At 39.0% G+C, this 21730-nt stretch overlaps 1 protein-coding gene across 6 annotated transcripts in view; it reads left to right on the forward strand.

The window, feature by feature from the left end:
- Window positions 1-21730, forward strand: part of Senp7 (SUMO specific peptidase 7) — a 114940-nt gene that overhangs the window by 27614 nt on the left and 65596 nt on the right. For 2 of the 6 annotated variants that reach the window (XM_021185135.2, XM_021185136.2), the window contains 2 exons: window positions 6430-6627; window positions 19669-19860. The exons of 1 other annotated variant lie outside the window; for it this stretch is intronic. In XM_021185135.2, coding sequence (XP_021040794.1) covers window positions 6430-6627; window positions 19669-19860 — 390 coding nt within the window. Of the gene's footprint in view, window positions 1-6429; window positions 6628-19668; window positions 19865-21730 lie in introns of all 6 variants that reach the window. 3 more of the 6 variants (XM_029470366.1, XM_029470363.1, XM_029470364.1) reach the window with 3 other exon arrangements.

Raw genomic sequence — 21730 nt, forward strand, 5'->3', positions numbered from 1 at the left:
GGAAATTAGGAAAAGACAAAATACTGCACAGTAGTGAAAACTTAAGTTAGATGTATGTGTAAACGGGAATAGCAAAACCAAAAAGTTTTGGAAAATATAAAATAATGTAAAACTACTGCTGAAAAGTACAGTAAGAAGAAAGAAGGGGAATCCCAAAGCCAAAAGGAAGAAAATGGTGAGATGTTAGAGTGCTTGCTTCTTAGGTCCTAGAAACTTCAGATAGGGGAGATAGGGTCAGTTGGACTCTGATTCTTATCCTTCCTGCAGATTATGCTATTGCTGAACCTGTATTGGACAAGAATATGATGCCTTCCAAAAGTATCTTCACTTCTTTTATTACCAGGGTTCTCTGTTGTGCATAATTGTTAATGCTTTGCAATCTGTGGTCTAGGCAGGTGTTTCACCCTCTGGGGTTGCTCTAGCTCATATTCCCTAGGGTGATTAATGTTTAGTTGGAGTGTGTCTTCCTAGTGTTTCAAGAATATAGGAAGCAGTCGCAGCACTGAACTCATTATGGGTAAAGAACCAATCATTGCATTTTAGGGTTACTAAGTTACATTATAGGTTGCTATGGTAGAACACCATGACCAAAAGCAGCTTGGGGAGGAAAGGGCTTATTTATGGTTTATGCTTCCATATTGTTGTTCATCATCAAAAGTCAGGATAGAAACTCAAACAGGGAAGAAAGCTGGAAGCAGGAGCTGATGGAGGAGTGCTGCTTAATAGCTTGTTCTCCATGGCTTGCCCAGCCTGCTTTCTTATAGAACTCAGGACCTCCTGCCCAGGGGTAGCTCCACCCACAATGGGCTATGACTTCCCATATCAGTCACTAAGAAAATGCCCCCACAAGATTGCCTTTAGTCCAGTCTTATGGAGGCATTTCTCAATTGTCTTCCACTTTTCCAGTGACTCTAGCTTGAGTCAAGTTTTCCTAAAATTAACCATTAAGAACTGTGCTTTGAAAAACCTCCTATTTTCCTAGTTGAAGTGTTGTAGATGTGACTATTAGGCACATCACTGTAAGTTAGAGTTCTTGGACTCTATAGCAGTGAACAGTAGTTAGCTCTGCGGTTTAATACTTTATTGGCCCCAGCCTCATGACGATTAAGTTCCAAGATTAATCCCAGTTGATAAGATAACCCTGGCCAGCTGCTTCCCTGGGCCATCTGTGTGGTTGTTACCTTTGTTAGGCCCAATGATAGAACAGTTTTTAATACTAGTCTCTTTCCCAGGATGCCTTCTGGCCGCAGTCATCAAGCCATATAGTAGAAAAATGGGATTTACCTGGTCTTAACCAAAATTAGTCATTGGGTTTGAGCCTTGTGTGCTTTAGAGTAGTGTGCTTTAGAGTAGGATTGTCCATGTCTCAGACAGCTTACGTTTTGGAAGTGATTTCTGCTTCCCTGCTCTCCTGCTAGGGAGCTTCCCAGATGATGCCCTGTCTACCTTACTTCTTGTCCATTTGTGGTCCATCTTTTTTCCATACCTTTCTGATAGTCTTTCATTTGTTTTCTGGATTTTTGAAGCTCTTCTCTTTCTGTGTTTGGAATAGAGTCTGTTACTTCTTTCCTTTCCTTTCTTTTCTCTTCTCTTCTTTTCTTTCCTTCTATCTTCCTTTAGAAAAAGATTTATTTATTTATTTTATATGAGCACACTGTGGCTGTCTTCAGACACACCAGAAGAAGGCATTGGATCCCATTACAGATGGTTGTGAGCTACTATGTGGTTGCTGGGAATTGAACTCAGGAGCTCTGGAAGAGCAGCCATTTCACCAGCTGGAGTCTGTTGTTTTATTTCTTACTTTCTCCTTTACTGACCAAATTGAAGGTAGCTTCTAGACCACCTTCTCTCCTAGAAGCCCTGAGTATTCTATTTTAGCCAAAGACATCAAGAAATAAAAATTGAATAAAGAAAAAAATATATGAGCAATTATAAAACTAGTCCTGCTGTAACAACAGTTGTGCTTTCTTTCATACATGCTTTAAGAAACACACACACATACACACACACACACCTTTATTTTTTGACAAAGCATAATTTTTTGAAAGAAATATAGTTGTTTCTATATTTCTGGGTATACTGGTACATGCCTTTAATCTCAGCACTCAAAAGGCAGAGGCAGGCAGATCTCTATCAGGTCAAGGCAAGCCTGGTCTACATAGTGAGTTCCAGGACAGCCAGTGCTACAGAGTGAGACCCTAACTCAAAAAAACAAAAAAGAAAAGAAAGAAGAAAGAGAAAGAGACAGAGAGACAGAGGGAGACAAAGGATGGAGGGAAGGAGGAGAAAGAAAGTATGAAATATGGTTGTTTCTTAAAGCATGTATGAAAGAAAGCACAACTGCTACAGCAGGACTCGTTTTGTAATTGCTCATATATTTTTCTTTATTCAGTCATTGTTTTATTGGCAAGTGTTAGTTGCTGGAAGAGGGAGAGTGAGTTTCTCTAAGAATGTAGCTCTTAGGAAGTAGACCACACTCCACCGGAAGACCACACATTCAAGAATATTTGTGCAGCACAAACTGGTATTAAAGGTTTAAAAGAGAGAGACATAAAGTTGGTTGGGTAGGGAAGCTTATGATCAAGACACATATGAAACTCTGAAAAAATTAAATGTTGTTTCTTGATGTCTTTGGCTGTTGTCTCCAGTTGTGGAGGGGATGATGAGCCCAAACTCTGGAAATATTTACCAGACAAGACATAATATGAAAGGTTTTGTTTTTCTAGATACGTTTTCTGTGTGTAATATTCCTGGCCCCTATAGATCAAATGTTTGAATGCTTGGCCAGAGGGAATGGCACTAATAGGATGTATGGCCTTATTGGAGGAGGTGTGGTCTGTTTAGAGCAAGCGTGGCACTGTGGAGTCAGGGCTTTGAGGTCATATAGACTCAAGCTCTGTCCAGTGTTGAACACAGTCTCTTTCTGGTGCCTGAGCATCAAGATTTAAATTCTTGGCTTCCCTAGCAAGCACTGTGTCTGCTAGAATGCTGCTATGCTTCTTGCCATGATGATAATGGAGCTGTAAGTTAGCCCCAATTAAATGTTTTCTATTACAAGAATTGCCATGGTCATGGGTCTCTTTGTAGTGTAGGGGGATTTTAATTCAGCAACATGGTTCCTCTGACAAAGGCTTTCTAGGTCTATGTGATCCAGCTGGAGTAAAGACATACTTTGGATTATAGTATGATGTGGCTGGAATACAGACATGCTTTTAGTACACACCTTAAATCCCAAACAGTGAAGGTAAGGTTAGTTTATAGAAGAAAACAGGAATGCTTGAAAGTGACATCTAATTGAGTGGCAGACCAAGTGATGAATCAGAGAAAGATTTGACAGAATGAGTCAGAGATAGGATATGACCAACTCTTATGAGAACAGAAAGTTTGTTTTGTTTTAACTAAGAGTTTCTTATTAGACCAGTTTTATAGAGACAGGTTGCAGAGAGAACAAGCTATACACAAGTGAAGACAAAACAACCAGAAAATGAGAAGGAGCCAAAGGATTAAAACATATTGCCAGAATTAGTATGAGGCCAGGCAGAGCAATTCAGTAAGAAGCCAAGAGAAGTGAGTTTGAATCAGTCAGCTTGGAGAGGAGTTTAGGCCAGAACAGCAGAGTTGAGACAGCCAGAGTTCAGAAAGAGCTAAAATGCTCGAGAATGGCTATCATATCATCTTCTCATCTGAAGAAATAATGCAATGAAATCCTAAGTAAGATATGTGGATACCTAACCGTGGGTTGGTCAACCTGTAATGTGATAACTGGTGTCCTGATGTACATCAGAGACTAACAAGGAGAGAAGTCTGGACTATCCCTGAGGTTTCTGCTCGCCTTCGTCTGCTGGTGACTTTTTTCCCTGGTCCGAATCCTCAGTTTCTTGCTCTTGGACTCCTGGTTGGCCTTTGATGTCATAGCTGGACTCTAATACTTTGCTCTCCAGCAACAACAACCCCTTCTTGGTGCTGGTCTTGGTTCCTTACTCTGTTACTATAGTCTCTTCTCTCAGTTCATTTCTCAAGCCTTTGAACTCTGCTGCAGCCTCTTTAAGTTTTATTCATTGTGTAAACCACATATGTACATGTCTATATAGACATATCTATCTATAGTTTACCATGGGATGTGTCGTATGAGAATAATTAAGTGGGAAGTACTAGCATTGGTTACTATTTAGTACTAATTAAGCACTAATTAGTAATTAATATTAGGAAGTAAGATTGTATTCACCTGGAAAATTGGAGTCAACTTGAAAATTTCAACATTTATATATTCAGTTTTCTCAGGACAATTTATTGAAGACGATGTCCTTTCTCTAATGTTAGCTTTTAGTGCCTTTCTTGAAAATCAGTTTCCTATAAATGGATGTGTTTAGTTACAGACTGTATTCTGTTCCATTGATCTGTTTTATGATAATACCTGTGTTATTTTGGTTACTGTGACTTTGTACATCTTGTATATCTTTAAATCAGCCATTGTGATAGCTTAAGTTTTGTTTTTACTCAAGATTTTTTTGCCTATTCAGTTTTTTCCTTCCATGTGAATTTTAAGATTATATTTGTTATATTTGTTTATTATATTTGTTACTATTCTCTTGATATGACCAATTACCTGATAAGAAGCAACTTGAGGCAGGAAGGGTTTATCTTGGCTCATGATCTAAGAAAGGGATCTTAGTGTTCTGTTGCTGGAAAAGTAGCTGAGAGCTTTACATCATAGTAAAACCCTGCTTGTTTCAGAGGAAATGACAATATCTATTCTTCTTTTTGTTATCTCTCATCACAGTAGCTTAAATGATGGTTTGAATTATATTCTGGAATATAAGTTCCTCTAAGAATCATTTACTATTTACTGATATGCCTTTCTGTGGATCCTACTAGTATAGTTGTTTTGTTAGATTTTCAGTAAATATTTGTTGAACATACTATTACTGACTTAAAGAGATTTAAACTCATTTCTGTATTCTTTATACCTTAATTTTTCTTTTTATCAATTTAACATGTTTCCAAAGAAGTTTTCCTAGGAATTGTACCATTTTTCCTTTAGATCGTCTATTGTTCTGTCATCAAGGAGCTGCTACAAAGAGATTAAAAAAAAAATTCATTGGGAAATTTCCTGCTTTATTTTGAAAATACATGAACATTTTGTTTTTTGTTTCTTAATATTGTTGTATTTTTTAATAATGAAAAGATGTCTAAAAGTGCTTCCTATGTCATAAAATAGACTCTTCTGATTAAACACTTGTGATTAACATTTTAGCCATTCCTTATTTGACTTTGTTTAAAGTCTGTGTGGTAGCCCATTTACACCCCTGCCAAAACTGTATTCAATGGCTTGAGGACTGAAATTAGTTTTTAGATAATGTCAGCAAAGAAAAATATATTGAGTGACTAAATGCACAAATATGATGAAGCAAAACTGTATTTCTCAGGCTTATGTTGATGTTTGCTGAGGGCATGAGGTCCTTGTACTCACAGTAGGCACTAGAGATAAATACACAGACTTGTCTCTTCAGAGGAAGGAGATGCTTACCCTTTTCCACCCAGAAAACTAGGAATGGTGGTTTATGATGGTGGTCTTTTGCTGTCGGTGGGGGCCAGGCTTCACCTGAATCCTCCAGACTTGTATTTGTTAGTTACTCTCCACAGACCCTTATCTTGAGCATTGTTCCTGAGTCAACAAAACCCAGCTTTATGGAAGAGGCCATATGTACTGTGTAAAGAGTTTCACTGTAAGCATCCTTAAGCTTGGTTGTATACATTGGATTGGATTAATTATCATCAGGAGACTTTTTCCAAGCTTGTGCTATGCTTAAATATGGCTAAAATAAACTGCTTGGAGCCAGAGTCTAGGAGGAGCATGAACTAACACTGATTAAGTTGTATTGAACCAGATTTCCTCTTGCTTCATGAATATCTTCCTCTGCCAGCCCTTGTATTTGCAGAATCCCCCACAGTTGTTACCATGAAATACAAATGTTTATTGATCCATGTTAGAAAAAAGGTAAAATAAGAGTTCTCTTCGTTTTAATGTATTTTCTAAATTCCTGTATGCTAAAGCAAAAGCACACTTGTAACACAGAAAGCAGTTGCTTCTGTGATGAGAGCTGCAGACGCATCTGCCCTTCCCACTCCTAACCCTGACCGTGGGAAAGTGGGAGTTGCTAGGAGTCAAACAACGACATACTTTTGAGGATGGTTATAGTTTGTCTGATATAATTTTGAAGAAATCCCAATTTAAGTGAAGTAGGCTTTACTTTTTAATGTGTCATTGAGAATGGCTAGACATTTGTTTTTTAATTTTAATGTTTATAATTATTTTCTGAAAGTGAAATTCCTACTTTGAGGAGATACTCACTTGTTAAGGTTTGTAATAAATGCATGTATTGTATAACATTTAGAACCACATGTATTAATTATCTGTGTATGTAACAGGCATCTCAGAGTTATGTTGACGAATGTTCTATGGACGGATTTAGGACGAGAATTCAGAAAGACCCTGCCTAGAAAGGATGCTAATTTATGTGCTACCAGCAAGGTGCAATCAGACTCATTGCCTTCGACATCTGTTGACAGCATAGAGACATGTCAAAGATTAGATCCTCTTCACCAAAGCCTTAATTTATCTGAAAGGTACGTTACATAGTATTGATTTTGTTCCATACTTTTGACTTTCCTACATATGAAATAAATCCAGTATTCTTAAAAGCAAGATTGTTGGAGATGATAGTTAAGATGAGTGCATACAAGTGTGTTCCACTCTAGCACAAGCCTTAGAGGCTTCCATCTGCTTTCAGTTAGATGATGCTTCTGACAAGGGATTAAAATGCTCTTTATTCCATTTAATTTACTTTATGATTGATTAATGTATATATTTTAGAAATTTATGCTATAAAACATAATATATATGCATATTTGAATATATGTCCATATTAATGTTTGTTTTTTATTTTTTACCTCTTACATCATTTCCCCCATTCATTTTCCTCCCTCCAAACACCCTCATGTTCTCATATTTCTGCAAATATACATATATATATATATATATACATACATATGGATATTTATGGATACATATACAAATGCCACATGCTGAGTCCTTTTAGTGTGCTTGCATGGCTATGTTTTTAGGGCTGATCACCAATTACAGAGTCCCGAGGACGACTGAATTTCCCTCTCCCTCTTATCAGCAGTCATTCATTACCTAGGGGTGAGATCTCTTCCATGTTGGCCTATCACCTATGCGTGTCAGTGCTCAGATTATTCAGGGTTAGGAACCTTTGTTGTTGAGATTGTATTCCTGACGCTTCCATGCCATATGTAGGAGGTGCTGTCTTGTAGCAGAAGTTATGATTCTCTGGCTCTTAGAGCATTTCAGCTTCCTCTTCTGCGATGTTCCTCGAGCCTTAGGTGTAGGGATTGTGTTGTAATTTATCAGCTGGGGCTGAGTACTCGATGGTCAGTTGCTCTCTGCCTTTTTAACCATGTTTGGCTTTCTACAGTGGCCTATGTCTGCTGTATAAAGAAGCTTCTTTGATGAGCAGTGAGACCCACACTCACCCGTAAGGGTGTAAAGATGCGGATTAAGGATGCAGTCAGAGAGTATAGTAGTTTGGGGAAGTGGCAGTACTAAGTTCCATGACTTAGCCAGCTATAGGTGGTTGCATAGGTTTATAGTTTCAGGCATGAATTCCTTCTTGTTGAAAATTTTTAAGCCCAGTGAGGTGGCTGTTGTTTACTCTCAAGATATGAGTGCCACTATTGCACCCTCGGGGAAATCATGCCATGCTGGCCATTGTGGGTCGCAGGTTTTACATCTGGGTAGGACGACTGCTTTTCTCCTTTGGCAGTTTGTAGCACCTTCTGATACTGTGAGAAGTGGTTTTCAGGGAGGAGGCTTCCAGGTCCTATCCAGCTGGATTTCTCCAGTCGTGTGTCTCAAGTGTATGGTGTCTTCAGCAACAGGGTCTTCCCTTCAACTTCGGGAAGGCAGCCAAGGGCAGCTGACAATAGCTTGTATTGTTTTGGGAGTCTCTTGGACTCTCCTGATCAACAGCTTGAAGGCAGTTTCCCACACCTGGTACTGGAGGTTTTATTGCATATTCTACAGCTCTTGGGGGAGCATTATCACCCACCCCCCAAGTAGTTTAATTTTAATTACTAAATATATAGTTGAAACTTTAATTTTTTCAAATCTTATTTTTAATGATGGGTTTTTTTCTTTTCTTTTTTTCAATTTTTCGAGACAGGGTTTCTCTGTGTAGCTCTCGCTGTCCTGGAACTCACTTTGTAGACCAGGCTGGCCTCGAACTTAGAAATCCGACTGCCTCTGTCTCCCAAGTGCTGGGATTAAACGTGTGTGCCACCACTTCTCAGCTTTAATGATGGTTCTTAAATGCTTTAACCTTTATTGTAACCCACCACCCACCAGAGGTAGTGGAACAGGAATGAGATGGGGGAAATGGACCTATTTAGAAGGATTCTTTGAAGCAACTCCTGCTGTGTTGTCTAGATATCGGCAGTTCAGTTCACAGGTTAGCAGGTAGCAGCAGCTTGATCCACTCACAAACACCTCATTGATACACCAGCAGTATCAGTACAGTCTGGTTAGCAACAGTGGTGACACAACCTAGTGTGACAGCCAAGCCTTAGTCTCTGCTTGAGTCAGCAGGAGGGTCCAACGGGAACACCAGAAGTTCTCAGCTGTGCCTCTCAGGGAAGTGAAGATCTGTGAAGACAGGAGACCCACAAGCATTGCACAGCTTGTACCAGCAAGCTAAGCTCTGCCTCCATCACTCAGTGGGGTCCTATTTATACCCTCCAAACATCATGTGTCCACGTGCCTTCCCTCAACATGGGTCTCGCCTCAGCACATGCATCCAATGAGCCTTGGAAGCGGCAAGAAACTGCAGCACACCACCAGTTTTGTTTTTCTCTATGGAGTCCCGACAAATGTAGCTTAACTCTGCAATGTAGGGTGGAACAATACATGCATGTCATTAGCAAAGAATCTTTCATCAGAAGTCCTTTTACCTGCTTGCTTTAGTGTAACATCCTCTCTCCTGGGTCTGCTTCAACAAAATGTCTTAGTCTTTCACACCTGTGTCTACTTTAACAAAACATTTCTTCATGTGTTTGCCCCAGCAAAACACCATCCAATCGACTTTCCAAAGAACCCTTAAGTTTTCACTTCATATAGTTATTATATATTAATGCACTATATATAGCATATATTCACATACATACGTAATTATATATGTACTTTTGAGTAAACATAAAACTATATATGTAAGTACACATATACATATACTTAACATATATGTAATTTTGAGTAAATATAAAACAATGTGATTCCCTATGACTTAAAAATATTCATAGTGTCACTTATCTGTCCTGCCTTTTCTTCTGTATTACTGTCCCCTCCACTAGAGAAAGGTCCTCAAATTTCCTCATTTCCCCTTTCATAGCACCCATATTCTATCACTCCTCTCTCTAGAGCTCCTCCACCACTATGGTTCCTTTTTTTAGATCTTAGCATAGATTTTAAACCTAACTTAATCTGGATTCTCACTACTTTTGGCTTTGTGAATGTTCTCATAATTTTTACATATTGGTTCAATATAGACATTGATTTTGAAACTATTAAATATTGCTTTCACATTTTAAATAGTAAATATTCAGTTTAATTTTTAAAAAATAAGAAGACAAAATTCTGTGTTTCTTGAAAAAAAATTATTTCTTTTTATTTACATTTATGTGAGTTTGCCCACAGACACCAGGAGAAAGTGTTGGCTCTCCTAGAGCTGGAGTTACAGATAATGTGATCTACTATGTGGGTGCTGGGAACAAAACTCTAGTCATCTACAAGAGCAGCAAGGCTCTTAACCACCGAGCTGTATCTCCAGCTTCCTGTTTTTAAAGACTGAATGTGAGGTTTGGTGGTAAAAAGAAGGAATTGGTTTTTGGAATTTGTAATCTATGGTATAATAATGTAATACTTGTATATATTTCATTTATAGTTTCAGCTTTCAAAAATTTCTTTTAGGGTTGGTAAATTGTTTAGAATCAGAATAACTTTCCCCTTACTATGGTAGTGCTTTGATATTACAGCCTATAATTAGGAATATCCCCTCCCCCCCTTTCTTTTTTTCTGGCTTTCTGAGACAGGTCCTTACTATTTGTTTTTGTAACCCTTGGCCTGGAACTCTCCATAGATACCAGACTGACCTTGAACTCACAAAGATCTGCCTGCCACATCCCAGCACCACAGGGCAGTTCACAACCATCTGTAACAGGATCTAATGTCCTCTTTTGCCATGCAAGCACACATGCAAATGCAGCACTCACATGCATACATTACATAAATAAATCTTAAAAAAAAAAAAAAAGTCCCTAGTTCTCCCACCTTCCCTAGTCCTGGCATTCAGCTGAGGTCTAGGTTTACTAAACTTAGACTTGTTTCAAAGTATAAACAATCTTTATTCTCAACTCATCCTTATGTTTGTATGCCCTTTGCTGTCTGAGTGACTGGCTCACCCATATACTAAGTTCTGTAAATTAGAACTTGGGGATGGCTGTAACTCCCTTTTATTTTCATTCCTTACATCTCATCATTGTGATGTAAATCTATACAGACATAATGTTTCATCTTTATTGCCAGCACTCCAGTCTAAGTGTTGTGGGAAATATTAAAAAGAACGACAAGTTCCCGTGCCCCAGCAGCCTGGCCAGCCATGCACTGGTGGGCAATGGCCGACCTGTTTTTTATCTCATGGTGACTCTGACTCAGAGCTCCAAAATCTCTCCACTCAGCTTGCTAAATTCCCACTGGCGGGTAGCTACCACACCAGCCCCATGCTTTAAAACCCCCATGACCTTTGTGGTGCCCCTCAGGCAAACCCACATTTTGCCAGCAGTACCTTTCTCTCTTGAACCCAGACAAGCCTCCATGTGAAGGAAAACACAACACAAACTTAGTTCAGAAATAACGGTAACTCAATCTCTGGGCGCAACAATTAAAATCCTAACTTGTAAACCCTATTAAATCTAAATCCTCTGCCGGCAAATCCTGATGGATCCACCACTGAAACTGGGAGACACTGGTAATTACCTCTTGTCCTCATGGTATCTCAGTCCAAAAGGGCCCTCTCTCTTCCCCTCCTCCACTCCTCTTCTCTTCCCCTCTCCAAACCGCAATTCCCTCCTACTCGCCCAGTGATTGGCTTCTTTATTCATTAGGGGATTGGTTCACAAGAAGTCACCTGAGTATATGACTCACTCTCCTTAGCGCCCTGCCCTGGAGGGTAGAATTAGCATCAAAATACAAACAGCACCAGGCCCATCCACAGCATCTAAGCCCCCCAAACTTAGTGTCTTTATTATATGATAGTCACTTGTTCGGGCTTCCTGAGAGTGAACTTTTTCTTATCAAGCCATTCCTTACATTTGAAAGTCACATGAAACTCGTTACTCATTAGTTTATATCTGTCTGGATCCTTGTAACCTTCAAGTTTGACGCACACATGCCAAATGACTGACCCATTGACTGTTTGGTCCGTGTCTGTTTGCCCTCCATTTTTATATTATTCTTGGGAAACTGTTTATATCTCACTGAAAGCCATGTGCTGTTTCATTTTCTTCATTCTTATCTTGTAACCAATCTCCTCTTCCCCTTTTACTGATTTCTGCTGTTCTAAATCCTGATCTCATTCATCTTTGACTCCTTCTCACACGTGGCTGCACTTGAAACCTCCGTCTGATCTCTTCAACAGTCTGTTCATCGTAGCACACATACTGTGATTTTTAGCTTCTTTGTATGTGTCCTTGACAGTAAACTTTATGAGAACAGGGACTATATTGCATCTTATTCCTTTTTCCTAGTACAGTATTAGGCACATATTAAATGGTAAGTATTTGCTGAATGGAAGAAACAGTTCCTACCGGAGGAACATATTCAGACTTTTATTGATACATATCCTCTTCTATTAGAATGAATTTTCGGCTCTGTAATTTTGATGACAACCTAGAAAAGAGATTCCAAGCCTTGAATAAGGACCTGGAGACCTCTTGGGGATGGCTTTGGCTGAGTGTGTTCTGAGACTTGCTGTTTTCACCGGGAGCTTTGTGTCGCCTTCAGTCTTCTGATGTTTGACAGGAGGCCTTTTGCCTTAGTTTCATTTTTACCCAGCAGATGAAACTTTACCTTTGCCTTTAAATTTCATCCTAAAGTTTAACTTTTAAGTAAACAAAATATACTTGAGTACTGAAATGACTTTTTATTAGAAATTTTACTTTTCATTCTGGTATGTAAGAGCAATGAACTAACCTCCTTGCTTTTTTTTGTAAGAACAGTTTATCCCATTGATTCCTGGATCAGACTAACAGGACAAATAGAAAACACATGGGTCAAATCAACTATATAATGTAATAAGAATAAAGAGTCAGGAATTTTAGAAATACCAGACTAGCAGGTACTTAAAAAATGAAACACGTGGGGCTTATTTTAAATTTGATTCCTTAATTGTTTGACTCTCTCCTCTCCTTACATCCTCTTTTTATTTTATTTATTTATTTATTTATTTATTTATTTATTTATTTATTTATATTTCTTTGAGACAGAGTTTCTCTGTAATGTTGCCTATCCTGAAACTCACTCTGTTGACCAGGCTGGCCTAAAGGTCACAGAGATCCCCCACCTCTGCCTCTCGAGTGTTGGGAATATAGACATGCACCAGCACGGCCCCAGCATGTTTGATTCTGTCTAAAGGACATGTCAGTACACGTCTTTTTATAGGCGAGCTTATTTCCACATGTGGTTCACATTTATTTTCCTGGTTGAAAATTTCTAGACATTTATAAGCTTTGGTCAGCAGGAGCTGAGTGGGACGTACACAGAGGGTTAACTTACTCTTGCTTTCATTTATTGGCAGTGGCAGTGATTAGTGAAGTACAGAATATAACACACTCATATTTTTCCAATGAATTTATACTTGGAATTTATCTAAATGGTATATTTATTATTTTTCTTAAATTATACATTTGAAACAAAAAAAAAAACCTCAATGAATTCCAAATACTGTTCTTATTTTATGATTTCTTTAGGCCAGTATTATTCTAAATGGAAAAAGAAACCTGTGAAGTTTAGGGCTAAGGACATGGCTTTGTGAGTAAAGTACAGGGAAAGAGAGCATGAGAGCCTGATGTTGATCTCATGTACTGGGATCCCTCACCCATGTTAAAAGCAGGATGTAGTGGGGTGGATTTGCAGCCCCAGTGCTGGGGAGGACAAATAGGAGGGACACTGGGGCTCACTGACTGCCCAGCGTAGCTTAATTGGCAATCCCGAGGCCCCAAGTGGGGGTCTTTGTTAAAAAAAATAATGTGTGCAGCTCCCAAGGAGCAACACCTACGGTTGTCCTCTTTTCTTCTACATGTACACATATACACATGTGTGTACATATCGTCCCCCAACATGCATCCATCTACATACAAACACATACATATTCCTGCCCACATACATATCTGTATACCCCCCCCCCACACACACACACAAAGAGCAAAAAGGAAATCTGTGGATCTCTTAAAGTTATGGGCCAGTGAGATGGCCAAGGGGTAAGAACACTTTGATTTCAAGCTTGACCTGAGTTTAATCCCTGTAATTCACCATGGAAGACTGGAACTAACTTCTGAAGGTTGTCTTCTAACCTATACATGTATATAATAATAAACAAATGTTTTAAAAGAAGAGAATAAAAAAGGAAAAACTAACAGTTTTCTTATAGTTTGAATTATGTCATCTGAGAAATGAGTGGCTTTATAATATCCTTGTGAAATACAACACACTGTATTTTAGGATGATATTAATGTGAATTTCACAAATATGAAAGTGGATTAGTATTGCAACTTCCTATATTGCAGCTATATTAAGAGGTATAATTACAAGTTTTCAGTATACTTTATTAGAAATGGCTCTTGAGATGACTTATATATTAATATGTCATTGGTTTTCCAATGTCTCCCCATATTTGTACCTTATTCTTACCTTGCTGTACTTTTTTCCTAAAATTTATTTATTTATTTAATGTATATGAGTACACTGTAGCTGTCTTCAGACACACCAGAAGAGGGCATCAGATCCCATTACAGATGGTTGTGAGCCACCATGTAGTTGCTGGGAATTGAACTCAGGACATCTGGAAGAGCAGTCAGTTATAACTGCTAAACCATCTCTCCAGCTTCTACCTTGCCGTACATAAGCCAAATTGTAATAGACATTCAGAGAGGAGAAAGCCTACAATGGAGTCATCAGAAAAGGCACAGCTTTTCCAACACACTTTTGCTGTCTTGTTTTTCAGGATCCATTTCTGCTTTAGTTTGGTATAGTTATTTTTATATTCTGAAATGTAATTTTATAGTTATTTCATATCATTTACCAATAACATTTACATATTTAGGAAAGCAAATTTGATATATTATATGACATGTTAACTTTCATTTCTGGATTGTGGATTGAGATAGATTATAAAATTTGAGAACTTCCTGAAATACAAAGTAGCTCTGGATAACAGCACAGTACTGATACTACTGATGCTGTAAGTACAAACTTGTAGTTCCAAAGACAATCTAGCCACTATGGATTTAGTTTACTTTATAGATCTGTATTCTGTAAGGACGTCACACAAAGCTTTACTCTTAAGGTATCCAAAGTGGATTTTATCTGTACATGATAAAGGCATTAGACAATGGCTGTGAATTCTGAAGCACTGAGTACAAGACCATAGTCATTGCTAGGTGTGAAGTTACACTCACTTTTCAAAAGATTGAATTTTCAACAAGATAGCAGAGTCTGATAGTTACCCAAATTAGCATTGAGTAAGACTCCAGTAATACGAAAATTCAATCAAGCTTGCATTTACTTTGGATATAGTACATGCTAGCAATTGTGCTAATTGCTTTAAATGTTTGTTTGTTTGTCTATTATTGTTTAATTCTCATTGTGGAAGGTAGGTAGTCTTCTCATAGTAGATCTAAGGTGCTCTGTGCTCAGAAACAGAAGTTATGGTAAGTAACTCTCCTAAAACAGGTGTTATTTGGTGGTGGAGTCAGATTCTTCTGGTGGTGAGTGTCCACAGCCTGTGAGCCTAATTCGTTGGCCATGTGCCTCTCTTTACCTTTTCATCCTCCTGAACCCTAGTGTTTTTTTTTTTCCTCCTGCAGTAAAATAGAAATTGGACTTTAATATGTTATTTTACCCATTAATTAGTTCATTAAACTATTTACTTTTTATTTTGTTCTGGGTAATCTTCCACATAGTCAAGAATGTTTTCTAGTTGAAAAGTGAAGTATTAGGGACATGCTGGTACATGCCTTGAACACTCTGACAGTGTTGGAGAGCTTTCAGGTCTGTAGCATCTTAAGGAATGCAGCTTCTACAGTATTTTGGTGTCTAATCTTTTAAAAATAATTTTTGTTTGAATTTTGTTTTTTCTGTTCTAGGAAAGAAGTTTGAGTTTGTCTGACTTACATTTCGTATTCAGCTTACATTTATTTATCTTTTCAAGTGTTCAGTTCTCCTTTTTAATTTTTTTCTTTCTTCAAACTCTATCGGTGTAAATGATAACATGAGGATGGAATGTGAGGGCCATCTGTCTACAACCTTGGTCATCCCATCAGTCCCAGAGTTGATTGATGGACCTGGCTGTCTTTGGACCTGCCCTCTTCCTTCCTCACCCTCCATGCGTGCGTCCATCCTGAAGCGTTCAGCTTGCTCTCCCCCAGTAGATGTGACCTGCTGAAGTGGCAGGAGCAGCCCAGGGTGGTGTGGGTAGCTCTGCTCCATGCTGGGGCCTCCAGGCCAGCTCAAGACAATTGGGCAGTCATTTATTATCCAAAGAAAATTCTGGGCAATGCACCCTCTCCTTGCCGATTTTTTGGGTCAGTTTATCTTTTCCAGAATCATTTAGGACTAAAATATTTTGTACACAACCCCTTTATTTCAGAAACAGTGTTTATTTTAGGAAGTGAACACTTGAAGCCACCTGTAAATTATGCCATTGTCAGGTATTTAAACTAACAGTTGGCATTTTTTTCTTTGATCTATCTCCTATGTGCCCCCAAACTTCTTTCTATATCCTAAAACTTTTGGATTCACTTTTTGTATAATGAGCAATACCTTATTGATTCTCAAATTGAGTTATCAGTTTAGTGTATCAGGATCTTTTTTTTTTTTTTTAACTAAGTAAAATTCTATGTGCACTAACATTTCCTTGGAAAAAATCTGGTGATAACTTAAATATATTTCTGTCTTACTCCCAACTTTTTCTTTCTCTGCCTTATTTTTTTTTCCCTTAGACAGATCTCACTGTGTAGACTGTATACTCTAGAACTCCCAGAGATCTCTTTGCTTCCCAAGTGTTGGAATTACAGGCATGTGCCACCACACCCAGATCAGTATTTTTCTTGAAGTGTTAGAGCCTTAGTTGAATTTTATTTTAGATCAGTACATGGTCTGAGATTAGACAAAAGAAACCTTGAGACTCCTTTTTGATTCTTCATTGCCGACACCCCTTCAAATCTAGCATTTTTTTTCAATCTAGTGCTTAAAAGCATAATTCAGGCATTAAGTGTACAAAGCAGTATTAAATAGGATGCTTATAATTATAAGTGATGCAACATTAATGAAAAATATTTCTGCTTTGCCTTCTCCAAATTGGAGTGTACTAGGTGGTAGTCTTCCACTCTTTCTCAGCCTTAATTTAAGGGAGCTATACTTACCATCAGCTCTGGTTTTAGATCACAGATGCTATTTAATCATTGTAGAACTTTTTTATGATGGTTATAATAGAAATGGATATTCAAGGATTTCCTGAAGTACCTACCTGTAGGAATGCTTAGTTACTCATATCGCGTTCTTAGAATGAAAGAAGCAGAATGTCCGAAGACAGGCCCTCAGGGAAGAGCTACTTGGAAGACTAGGCCATATCACTCAAGACTTTGGAATGATACTCTGTGTTGAAAATAGAGAACTAATTTAAAGTTACTATCTGTAGCTAATTTTATTTGTTGTTATCAGTGGGTATGCATGTGTGGTATGTGAGAATGTGCACATGATATAGCGTGCCTGTGGGGGTCAGAGGGTGACTTTTGGGAGCTGATCCTCTCCTTCCACCTTCATGTGAGATCTAAGCATTGACCTCAGGCTGTCAGGCCATCGCATTAGCCCTAAAGCTCTTTTAGAGCCCAACATTGTATGTGGTCTGGAATATAGTGAAAGTAACACAGTGCCTTTACATAATGAAAATAAAGAGTACTTCCACATATTTAATAATATTTAGTGATGTTGACATTTTATTTAAGCAGAAGTACGTAAGGCTTTTCTAAAAATATCCTTGGTTTCCACAAAATATCAGTGGAGTGTGTTAGCTGCATATTTGTAGTAGATAAGGGGATGTGGGGTGTAGGAGGAATGATGTGCATAAACCTCTGCATAAACACCAGGGCTGCATAGCTGCAGAGTCATCTCCTTCAGGAGGATCTAATTGAAGACTGCCGGAGAGACCAAGGATTGCTAACACAGACAATGCCAGCCAATGGGGAACTGCTGTTTAAAAGATCAATGAGCCTCTCTTCCCAGTGATGGCCGACTAGGCTATCTTCTGCTACATATGCAGCTAGAGACATGAGCTCTGAGGGCACTTTATATGCCCAGTACAGGGGAACGCCAGGGCCAAGAAGTGGGAGTGGGTGGGTAGGGGAGTAGGGCAGGGGGGAGGGTATAGGGGACTTTCGGGATAGCATTTGAAATGTAAATGAAGAAAATATCTAATAAAAAATTGAAAAAAAAAGTTTTTTTTTTTTTTTTTAAAAAAAAAGATCAATGAGGTGTAGGTGGAGGGTGTTAAAGGAGCTTGCAGCAGCATTCAACTGATCATGCTGCAGCATTTCTCACCTGCTCCCGGAGTCTGTGTCATTGACTCTACACCTGCAGCAAGTAGTCCAGCGCACAGGCAGCAGTGGGGCGTCCAACAATGGAGAAATAAGAACACTTTAAAGAACGATAATAACTATCCAAGCTTGTAGCAAACACCTGTACTCTATGCCCAGCTCCTGGCAAGGCTAAAGCCTAATTGATCTTGAATTTTGGGCCAGCTTATTCAGCTTAGTGAGAACCTGTCTTAAAACAAAACAAAACAAAACAAAACAAAACAAAACAAAGGAGTAGTTAAGCTTAGAGTGAAGGCTTAGCAAGTAAAAACACTGGATGCCCTTGCAGAGGACACAGTACCAGTATTTTACAACCATCTATAACTCCAGTTCCAGGGCATCTGACACCCTTTTCTAACTTTCCACACATTCACAAGTAAAATTACTAAATAAATATTTTAAAAATTTAGTAGCAGGGGGCTGGCAAGATGGCTCAGTGGGTAAGAGCACTGACTGCTCTTCTGAAGGTCCTGAGTTCAAATCCGAGCAACCAATGTTGGCTCACAACCACTTGTAATGAGATCTGATGCCCTCTTCTGGTGCGTTTGAAGTCAGCTACAGTGTACTTATGTATAATAACAAACAAATCTTTGGGCAGGAGTGAGCAGGGACTGAGCAAGCAGAGTTGACCTGCACGAGCAGGGCTGACCAGGGCTAGCAGAGGTCCTAAAATTCACTTCCCAACAACCACATGAAGGCTCACAACCATCTGTACAGCTACAGAGTACTCACATACATACATAAATAAATCTTTAAAAAAATATAGTAGCAAAACTTAAAAAAGACATCTCTCTTGTCCCTCCCCCACCCAAATGAAAACAGTTTGCTTGATCAAGTCAATAGGGTCAAATGTTATTCCTCCGTCTCCTACCATGCTGGAATTGAACCCTGGACCTGGTACGTGCAAGGCAAAAAAAGACTTTTAAAGATATCTTTGTAGTGTGGCAATGCATCATTTGTTCATAATAGAAGACGAGTAATCTAGCAGATTTTGCTACCGTTTTTGATTATAAAGATGCATGACATATAATAGTATATCTGATAGAGATTCCACCAGTTAGAAGGTTTAAATATTTAAAAATACACCTTGAATTTCTAAACCTTTAGCCTATTGGCCCACTTACCCAATGCTATTATTACATGAACATAGGAATTGCCATAAGCATGTGTGCTGTTCCATGTGAGGGATCTGGAATTATCATGGATGTAATCTGAATGTTGTCTTCCTTGTTGGATGAAGCATTTGTCATTTGATGAGTGTTTAGTTACTTATCAGGGATCTTTCTCTAAATAAAAATTCAAATTTCATGGATTGGTTTGAGGTGATATGTATATTTAATAAATGCTGGAAAAGAAAAAGGCATTTTTTTTTTTTTTTAGAAAAATCAGTTAAACTTTAGGTACTGCTCTAGCATCTGTTAGTAAAGTTACAGACATCACAGACTCACACTAGTAACCTGTCCTGTGCTGTGTAAGAAAGAAGCACTTTTAGAAACAAGATTGCATCTACCCAAAGTTTTGAGTATTCATACGTTGATTTCCTGAATGCTACGATTCTAATAAAGCCTACTTGCACTGAAGTAACAATATTTGGAAATTCAACTTTATTGGTTACATTTTTTTTCCTTTTCTTTTTCTCCTCCCCTGCACGAAACTCTAGTACAGTACAGTGTTTGTTATTTTATGTGGCAGGATACCCAGAGTTATACTGACGGATATCCGGCAAACAGAATTAGGAAGAAAATATTTAAAGATCCCACCCGTAACTGAGGCCAGTTTGAGTGATACAGCCAACCTGAAATCAGAGCAACTTTCTTCATCATCTGATGGCAGCTTAGAGTCTTGTCAGAGTGTAAACCATCACAAGAGCTTTTTATCTGAAAGGTATGTCTAGTGATAACTTTACTAAAATATATATATTTATTCTCATGTGCCTGATCTTTCCTTCAGATATATTATTGTGTTATTGTAAATATAAAACAGATGTGCTTTAATGGCTAGTGTGACTTTTGCCCAGAGGATGTCTTTTGGCAGCAGCAGTTAATGGCTATTGATTAGAATCAAAAGTCTATTTTGTTTTGGAAAAATCGATGCAAACATATGGGGCAGTGGACTGTGCCAGGAAACTTGGTAAGGTTGCACAGTTTGAAAGCCCCAGAAATCTGAGAGGGAACCTCTGAGAGGGTGTCACCTGCTCCTGACCTGTCCCCTGTCACATTCCTACACTCCCTACATAGGAACATGACCTGTGGTCATATAGATCAGAACAGAGTTCTCCATGCTAATGAAGTATTTAGAGGCCCTGAGGGTTTAGCCAAAAAAGCCTCCCTTCCTGGACATTTATTTCTTCCTGCAAAAGGTATTTAATCTCTGGTCTACCCTGAGCAGGTGGTATGCACTCATTTTCCACAATGAACAATCAATAAACAGTTTGGCACCAATGACTGTCTCTTTCATCAAGAACCACATGGAGGAGCCTGGAGGAAGCCTTTGTCTGCAGAGCTGCACCATATAAGTCTTCTGCAGAAGGCCCAAAGGTCCAAACTCCCAGACTTGCCACTGCTCAGCTAAGCTGGAGTTCTCCATTTCCCCGAAGCCCCCAGACCTGGGGCTTGTCCTCAGCTTGAGGGCCCCCTTCAACTCCTCAAAACCCAGTGGTATCTGGATGTCCAGGAGTTTGGGAGCCCCCTGGCCCTAGGTATCTCTTTGCAGGCCCATGGACCCCTGACCAGTCTGTTTCAACTCTGCGAGGTTTCCAGTTGTGACTGGATGACTGGGAGTCAAGGCCTCTTTGGCCTCCCACATATTAGACGGTGTTTTCCCACCCCCTGTGCGTTGTATTGGTGCTTTCTTCAAGGCCATCGTCCAACAGTGGGCATAGGATAAATGCAATATAGCATCACTGCATTTTGTCTGTCCAGTGGTGTCCTCACACCCTAGCGGTGAAGGCGGAACCACATCTGGCACCTACAATGTGGGACATACCCAGCTGATGCATATCCCAGCTGGTAACCAACGCAGACCCACATAGGAACTCCAGACTATGAGCAACCCCTGGCACTCGTTCCAAAACCCAGACTTTCCCACTCTAAAGACAGACACTCCGACTTCTTCCCACTTTTGTTTTCAGGTGTAGCTACTGCACTGACCTCCATCTAGATCCAGATAGTCCAATGGGCCATTAACAAAAACTGCAATTGCTACCCCCGCCCCCGCTCCCTCCAACCCTGCTGATAAGGTGCCAGCAAGTTTCTATGCTCTTTTTCTTTCCGCTCTACTTTTAGGGTGTACATAAAACACCCCTCCTCCACCTGCCTTCTAGCAGTACCAGCCAAGGAAAACACCTGGGGAGAAAAAGGGACCTGCCTGCTGGAGCAGACAGCTACAGCTGAGGCATGGCAGAGCAGGCCTCTACCCCTCCACCTAGGCAAAAAGAGCCTACCAAGCAAGGACAGTAGCTAAGATCTTGCTGCTAAGAATCAAAATTTTCATGCTGCTTTGTTTAAATGCTTGTTCTTTGCCTAGTAGGAGCACCTAAAACAAAATATGTGCCTTTTAACCCAAAATTTTCATGCTTCTTTATTTAAATGTTTATTTTTTTCTGTAACAGGAACACCTGAAATAATGTTCATGCCTTCTAAACTAAGATTGTCCTAAAATTTCTTTTAAACTTTAAAAATCATATTTAATATACTCCCATAGGTCAAACCAATTACATTAATAACCATTATTTAATTTTTTTTTTTTTTTTTTT

Source organism: Mus caroli, chromosome 16 (assembly GCF_900094665.2).
Source record: "Mus caroli chromosome 16, CAROLI_EIJ_v1.1, whole genome shotgun sequence".
Lineage (NCBI taxonomy): Eukaryota > Metazoa > Chordata > Mammalia > Rodentia > Muridae > Mus > Mus caroli.